Source organism: Ursus maritimus, unplaced genomic scaffold (assembly GCF_017311325.1).
Source record: "Ursus maritimus isolate PB19 unplaced genomic scaffold, ASM1731132v1 scaffold_14, whole genome shotgun sequence".
NCBI classification, from domain to species: Eukaryota; Metazoa; Chordata; class Mammalia; order Carnivora; family Ursidae; genus Ursus; species Ursus maritimus.
In genome coordinates, this window is record NW_024423786.1 from 36918625 (window position 1) to 36926373 (window position 7749).

At 64.6% G+C, this 7749-nt stretch overlaps 1 protein-coding gene across 1 annotated transcript in view; it reads right to left on the reverse strand.

The window, feature by feature from the left end:
• STAB1 (stabilin 1) overlaps positions 1–7749 on the reverse strand; it is a 33547-nt gene that overhangs the window by 4412 nt on the left and 21386 nt on the right. Inside the window, exons 38-55 of the mRNA XM_040628708.1 lie at positions 5223–5418; positions 5028–5123; positions 4886–4931; positions 4718–4794; positions 4358–4483; positions 4105–4178; positions 3877–3951; positions 3504–3626; positions 3150–3197; positions 2650–2727; positions 2378–2524; positions 1824–1964; positions 1677–1736; positions 1176–1352; positions 999–1085; positions 760–909; positions 603–659; positions 319–520 (exon numbers count right to left, since the gene is read on the reverse strand). Of these exons, the coding sequence (XP_040484642.1) occupies positions 319–520; positions 603–659; positions 760–909; positions 999–1085; positions 1176–1352; positions 1677–1736; positions 1824–1964; positions 2378–2524; positions 2650–2727; positions 3150–3197; positions 3504–3626; positions 3877–3951; positions 4105–4178; positions 4358–4483; positions 4718–4794; positions 4886–4931; positions 5028–5123; positions 5223–5418 (1960 nt within the window). The remainder of the gene's footprint in view (positions 1–318; positions 521–602; positions 660–759; positions 910–998; positions 1086–1175; positions 1353–1676; positions 1737–1823; positions 1965–2377; positions 2525–2649; positions 2728–3149; positions 3198–3503; positions 3627–3876; positions 3952–4104; positions 4179–4357; positions 4484–4717; positions 4795–4885; positions 4932–5027; positions 5124–5222; positions 5419–7749) is intronic.

The window sequence follows — 7749 nt, forward strand, 5'->3', positions numbered from 1 at the left end:
CTGCAGGGGCTGCTGGCACCGCCAGGGCAAGCTAGCGGGTGGGGGAAGGGAAGGGGGAGGGGCCGGGGCTCTCCTCAGGACCCCTACCTCACCCAGCCTCACCACACTGTCCTTCCCGCACCTGGGCCAGCCAAGCTCTTCCAGAAGCCGCAATCCCCCCAAGTCCCCTCGCTGCTGAGAAACCTAAAGACACCCCACCCAGGGTTCTCTCCCAGTAAAATCCCCTCACCACCCACACCTGCCCCCACCCCACCACCACGTTTTCTCAGGAGCAGTGGCCAGAGCTATGGGCAGCACCTGCAACCTCAGGACCCTCACCTCGGCACTCACTGCCATAGTGACCGGGGCAGCAGCTGGGTTTCCAGGTGGTGGTGACACAGTTGCGGTGGCAGCCCCTGCCCAGGCCTTGGGGTTGGCCCCAGAGGCTGGACCGGGCCCAAATGCTGCGCAGTGCCAAGGAGTGCAGTGGAGGGGATGTCCAGAACTTTGAGTAGTATCGCCAGCAGGCCTCGGGGCTGCCCTGGGCCAAGAGGAGTCAAACAGCCTGAGTTTGGTGGTCCCTGGGCCCTACCTGAACCCCCACCCAGCTCCCAGGGCCTCACCTGTTCCTGTGAGCCCTCAGGACAAGGCGGTTCCAGCCCGCAAATGCTGCAGATCTTCTGGAAGGAATAGAAGCCAACACAGCAAGATCAGATGGATGGACAGGACAGGTCAGCTAGGGTCCCTGACTGTCCACCTCTGACCTATGGCCTCCCTCACCAGCCCCAGCGGCCGAGTCTCAAAGCGGTCACAGCGGGCACCAAGGCCAGGTGGCTCCAGCAGCTGGTCGATGCCGTAGGCCAGGCCACCCTCAAAGGGCAAGTGTCGCTGCACGATGCGGGCTTCGTCCTCACCCACTGTGAGCTCACCCTGCAGGCAGAGGAAAGAGAGTACATGGGATCACAGGGGTACCGCAGCCCCCACTCCCAGAGCCCCCAGCCCCTGCTTCCCAGACTCACCGGCCGGGCACGGCTACAGGAGAAGGAGATGGGGGTCCCGTGCATTGTGCGCAGTGGGCCCAGGTTGGGCAGGTCAGATGCCAAGGCCTGAGCGGATGGAACTACAGTTAGAGCTGGGCAGGCAGGCTGGGTGGCAGGCAGTGGGGACCAAGGACGGGGGGGGCGGGGAGCACCCACCTCCACGTTGCGAATCACGTGGCCCCGCAGGATGGCTGCCAGCTTGTCACGGTGGTCTTCGTGGTACAGCCAGACCTGGCGGTCAGGCGGCAGGGCCTGCAGGGCAGAGTCTGTGGGCCACAGCATGGTGAGGGGCCTATGCGAGGCATCCTGAAGCAGGGGCAGGAGGCCGGCCACCTGGCAAGGATTAGCAGAGGTGTGGCAGTCAGAGACCAGGGGGCAGAGGTAGGGGGCTGGACCACAGAGACCAGGAAGGGGCTCCTCCTGCCAGCTGTACTCTTCTGTAGCCATCCCAGGCAGAACATGGACGTACAGGCAGGGATAAACTTGCACACCTGGACATTCTCAGCTATGTGGGCACACAAAAGCACGCTCTGTGCTCACACTGGGAGGCTCATTTACACAGACAGCCTGTGCACACACAAGGGATAGGCTCACACACACGGACAGCCACCCGCATGCACACGCACGGGCACAAATGCCCACACACGGGAACAGTACCTTCACAAGGCTGCTGAAGATCTTGTAACCGAAGCCCTCCGCGGCAGCGGTGACGTTTCTCTGCAGAAAGGCACGGGTGAGCCTTGAGGTCAGGCAGGGAGCATGGGAGGCCCCTGGCAAGCTCCCAGGCCTGTGCCCAGGTCATACCCGCAGGACAGGCGCAGCATCAGGCTCCCAGTGTAGCACGTCGGGAGGCAGCAAGACTCGGTCGATGAAGTGCAGGACGCCGTTCATCGCCTCGTGGTCGCTGCTCACCACACGCGCGAAGTCATTGAGGTAGATGCTGCCCTGGAGGCGGGGCCCAGGACCAATGAAGCCGATTGGTGGGGCACTCGGACGCTGAGGGGGCGGGGCCTGCACTGGGCGAGGCTTGGGGCAGGAGGTGGGCGGAGCCAAGACAGCCGGGGAAACACACCAACCGGTGGCCGGATGGACACAGGGCTTTAGGGAGAGGGAGACCAACAACAGTCCGGCTCCGGACCGCGCCCGCTACCGAGGACCCGTACCGAGGAGCCAGACTCCTCTCTCTCCCTCTCCCTCTCCCTAAAGCCTGTCAGGCCCAGGGCAGGTGAGAGGGTCTTAAATGCGCGGGGACAGGGCCCAGGCGCACAGGGGCCGGGCTTGAAAGCTGTGGCGTCCCAGCTCTGTGCGGTCGTCCAGGGCGGGGGCCGGCCGACCCGGGGGACAGGGCCTGGGCCCACCTCCCTCTCGTGGATGCGCAGCGGGTGCCCCGAGAGCGTGGTGACGTAGCCTTCCTCCAGCAGCTCCTGGCTGCTCAGCTGCCGGCAGCCGACCACGTGGTAGCGGAACACCAGCTGGCGATGGGCGCGAATCCGGGCCAGCTCGTCCTGGAGTGGGAGTCATGAGGGTAGAAGGAGGCCCCTGACTGCCGCCTTCCCACCCCGCACCCACCCCTGCCCACCCGGGGCCCATCCCTTCCCAGCCTTGCTGGGGTTGGGGAGGGTTGCCTTACCTGTGACAGGTTGGTCATTAGATCGGCACGAGGCACAAAAACTGTGAAAGGCCCATCACCCTTGAGCTCCTTGTATTCCTGTGGGGAGGCGGTAACAGTTTGAGTAGAAGAGGGGCAACTCGTGACCAACTCGGGGCTTCCATGGATCCTCCAGGAAAGACTCGGACTCTGAGAGGGTGCCTGGGTGACTCAGTTTGGCTCAGGTCATGATCCCAGGGTTTTGAATCAAGTCCCACATCATCGGGCTCCCTGTTCTGTGGGGAGTCTGCTTCTCCCTCTGCCTCTCCCCACCCCCCAGCTTGGGCTCTTTCTCGCTCACTCTCTCTCAAATAAATAAATCTCTAAAAAAAAAAAAAAAAAAAAAAAGAGTTGGCCTCTGAGAGACCAGAACAGCCACCCCCCTGACCAAATGAGAACATGGAGGCCCAGAGACAGGCAGGACCTGCAGACCAGAGAGGCCCAGGCTGGACCGAAGAATTGGAAGTCCGCTGGTCACTTACCAGGAGGTGGAGGCTGAAGAATGAGGCATGCCTGTCCCGAAGGAGCTCCTGGGGGGGGCGAGGATCAGCTCAGATTTTGGGTGGCCCCCATTCAGGGCCTGGTGCCTGTCCCAGCACCTGCGGCCCAAGGTCTGGCCAAGGCAGAGATGAGGAAAGGAAAGCCGGGGGTCTGAGCTGGGGTCAGGATTCGTTTCATGGATCATAGCTGGGTCAGGCCCAGGTGGAGTCAGGGGGTCAGGGTCATGATCAAGGCCAGGATCAGGATCAAATTGGGGGTCTTAACCAATCTCATGGGTCAGGCCCATGGGGGTCATGACCAAGGCTGGGTCAGGGGTCCAACTTGGGCATCATTACCAGGCCAACTCGGGCGCGGCAGGTGAAGCCATCGCCCACGGTGTGGGCCGCGTCACAGGTGCACGTCCTCTGGCCATCCCCCGTGCTTTTGCACACGGCATAGGGGCTGCAACCTCCGTTATTCTGATGCAGGGACAGGAGAGAGAGGCATCAGTGGCTCCCAGACTCCTCTGCCCCAACCAGCCCTGGGTAAGGGGCCATGAAGACCCCTGTCCAATCCCCAAAGCCCTGTCTGCTACTGAGCAGTCAGATTCCAGCTTGTGGGAGGGTGGCTCACCCTTCAGAGCCCCTTAGGACCCTGACCGGGGCAAAGAGGGCTGGTTCCTGCCTCAGTCCCCCTCCCCTATGAAGTGAGGTGGGGCTGGGGTCTGACCTGGGAGCAAGGGTCCAGGAGGACACAGGTCCGGATGCCATCCCCGCTGTAACCCTCACGGCAGCTGCAGGAGACCTGTCCCAAATACTGATCAGTGCGGCTGCTGGGACCCAAGAGCAGGCCAGCGCCCTGGACAAAAGGAGAACCTCCTCCCCGGCCTGGTCTGAGGCAGGCCCCCACCCTATGAGGGAATGGCACAACCCCAGCGTCCGCCTCTGTTGTGCCGACCTGCTGGGGGCCTGTGGGGATACAGTCGGCGTGCGTGTGGCAGCCCCCGTGGCGGATGAGACAGCCGTTGACTTCTGCGCGGGGAGAGGCTGGGATGAGAGGTGGCCCCAGGCAGCCCTTCCATTCATCTGTGCCTTCGGGTGCTCACCGCCATGCTCTCAGTGCCCCCCGTGGGCCCCTTGGCCTGAGTCTTACAACACTGAAGCCAGAGCCCCGGCCCCATGTCCGCCCACGGTGCGGGGCCCAGCCTCACCCTGGCACAGCTCCCCGTCTCCTGCGTAGCCATCCTGGCAGGTGCATGTCCGCTGCCCGGGGGCCACCTTGGTGCAGTTGGCGTGGGGGGAGCAGCCCCCACGGTCCTGCGCACAGGGGTCCAGCTCTAGGGGTAGAGGATCCCAGAGAGCTGTGAGGAGTAGGCACAGGGGCAGTGCGGGGACCGGGAAGGAGGGCTCAGGAGAAGGGAAGAGGTCAGAGGGAAGGGTGAGACCCGAGATGGGACCCGGATGGACACTAGCCCCAGAAGAATTGGAAAGGGCCCTGCAGGGAAAGTTTCAGGGTGAAATTTCACGGAAAATGGGAGGGTGGGCGCCCGGAGCATTCCACGCGACCCAACCTGAACAGTAGATGCCGTCGCCCGAGTATCCCGCGGCACAGACACAGGCGGGCGCCGCCGCCGAGGCCTGCACGCAGCTGGGAGGGATGGCGTTAGCTCAGCCTGGGCCCTGCCTGACCCCACGGCCCCAACCCGCTTGCCCACCCACCCCAGGCTGAGCTCACTCACTTGGCATTGGGGTCGCACTTCTTCGGGCATTGAGGGCCTGTGATCTCTGGGAGGGAAGGGGGTAGGAAGATGGTTCTGGTCGTTTGGACCCGGGAACTACCTCCCCAGAAGTCACCTGCCTCTCCCCCTTGAGGCTACTCACTCTGGTCACAGCGGGGGCCCTGCCAGCCCACATTACAGACACAGCTTCCGTCTCCTTGAAGCCCCTCCTGGCACAGCCCGTGGGCACAGTCACAGACTGGGAGCGGAACAAGGGAGGACAGGAGTCGCCCAGTGCCTCCCCCGGGGCCGGCCAGGCTGTCTCCACCCGCTGTGCTCTGCCCTCCCCAGGGCTCACCTCCAGCACAGCTGGGCCCATAGCGGCCCAGCTCACACATCTCACAGGCAGTTCCATGGAAGCCCTCGTGACAGCGGCAATCCCCGCTGCCCAGGAGCCTGTCCTGGCACTGCCCGTGGCCCGAGCACACGCCGCCCTGACCCCCCGGGCACGGCTCGCACAGTGTGCCGAAGAAGCCGGGGCAGCAGTCAGGCACCTGTGGGGAGGGGGCGGGGAGAGGCCGGCACAGGCCAGATGTAGGGAGAAGGGAAGTGACGGGAAGTGGTGGGGGCGGTGGGGGCGGGCTGCAAAGCCAGACAATGAAGCAAGCAGGAACCAGGGAAATGGAGGCCGCCTTCTTCAACCCTCGGGTGGCAGGGGTGAGGAAACAGAGCCTCGGGCCAGGGACAGCTGTGCCGGATCCCACGGTAAGGGACCTGTGCTGGGCCCACAGCTGCCCCTGGAGCCTGCTTGATAGTGTCCAGGCTGAGTCCCTTTCCCTCTCCCCATCCCCACTCCCTGGGATGTGGCCACAGGACAGACACTGGCCCCACTGACCTCAGACCCCTCGCTCTGGGCCCTTGCTCCACTGGCCTCACCCTAGTCCCAGCCCTGCTTCTGCCGTTGAAATCTAGTCCAGCTTCCTCCCCTGGGCCTGCACCCCCACCTCCCCCTTTCTGGCCAGACTTGGGTGTGGGGGTGCTGCGAGGCAAACCTGGATCCTCTTGGCACATGTGTAAGAACAGCCCCGGGAGAAGGAGTAGCCAGATCGGTAGACACAGCTCTTCTTGGGGGTGTTCTGGAAACGAGGACAGGCAGGAGGGCTCAGCCTGCGGCTTGGGTAGGGGCAGGGCAGTGAATGGGCAGACAGGCAGACAAGGATCAGTGGAAGAGCTGGACGGCAGATCAGGGAGGGATGGAGACAGGCCGTCCTGGGCCCGGGGACCCCCGGCCTCTAGTAGAGACGGAGCAGCCCTGGCTGTTCCATCCCCACACGGCTGCCAGCCAGCTGGGCCTCCAGGGGTTGGACACCTGCAGAGCAGAGAGCCAGGCTGAGCCCCTGTCCTCACCTCCAGCTGGAAACCTTGAGTGCAGCGGAATCTTCGGGAGCAGTTTACGCATTTCTCCTGGGGGGAGGGGGAGTCGGGTGGTCCTGGGGTGGGGTCCCCAAACCCACCTTCCTGCGTCTCCCACCTTGACCCAGTGCCCCTCCCTCCCTGACAGCCAGGCCAGGCCACCAGCCAGCACCTCCCAGCTCCGAACCCCCCAGCTCTTCTCCCTGCCACCCCCACCCCCGGGCCTGGCCTCGGCCTCTCACCCGCAGAGACTCAGCGTGGCTGTGCAGACAGCGGCTTGAGCCCACACTCAGGACCCCCGACAGGCCAAACAGTGAGCGGCCAGGGGCCTCCAGCACAGGGCCTTCCAGCAGCACATGGTTCACCTCAGGCTGAGGAGTGTTGTGGGAGGTTGAGTCCACTCCCCAACACCACCACCCACTCGCCTTGGGGCTGCAGGCTGGCGGGGGGGCGGGGCAGGGAGAGGGTCTCTGAGGATGGGTGGTCTCTGGAGCAGAGGTTGCAGGCTCTCGGTCCCCCACCCCTGCAAACCTGGCCGCTATGGTTGTAGAAGACGAGCCAGTGGGCGGGGCCCAGGAGCGAGTTGCGGTGTCCCCCTCTCTGCAGGGCCTCTGCGGAGAGGGCCTCCCCCAGGATCACGTGGTGCCGCACGGTGTCTTCGTCCTGGCAGGGAAGCCAGCGGAGCAGCTCAGGGGCTCTGGGGACTGCCCAGCGCCCAGGACGGTACAGTCCACCCGCCTTGTCCCTTTGCCCTGGGATGGGAGGCTCCCTCCGGGTTTTCACCCTCCCCCTGCAGCGGCCCCATCCCAGTGGCCTCACCAGGCTGCTGCCGTTGCCCCGGGCCTCCAGAGAGCGGTTTGTGGGCACGAAGATGGTGTAGGCCGTGGCAGCCTCAATCTGGGGCACCAGCTTGTGGTGCTAAGGGCAAGGGGCCGGGGTCACCGACGGGCCTAAGAGCCAGCCAGCTCCCTCCAGGCCTGGGGGAGGGCCCCCCAAGTGGGCACTGCCCCTCTCCTCAGTTGCTCACTTGCAGCAGCTCCCCGAAGAGGCGGAAGGCGGGCACCAGGTCCAGCTGCTGCAGCAGCCCCTGCTCGGGCAGCGCGCCCCCCCTCGGAGGCAGCAAGACCTGCGGGGGGGGGGAGCACCGAGGCTGCTTAGTCTGCCAGCGGCCTCTGGCCTACGCGGTTCCCCACGTACATGCCTCCGGCTGTACCTGGCTGACGACGTGTAGGACACCATTGGTGGCGAGGAGATCCGCTACATCCACGCTGGCGTTCTGCACCCAGACCCTCTGGAAGGCAGCAAACAGAGCTCAGCCACGGGCAGGCGCAGGCGGACGGTTACGAGTAGGTCCAGCAGCAACAGAGATTCGGCTGGGCACACAGGCACCTACTGGTGGCCCCCAGCCCTGCCTGGACACCCTCAGAACCTACCATGGCTGTCCGGACCCACACCAGGGCCCATGCACAAGA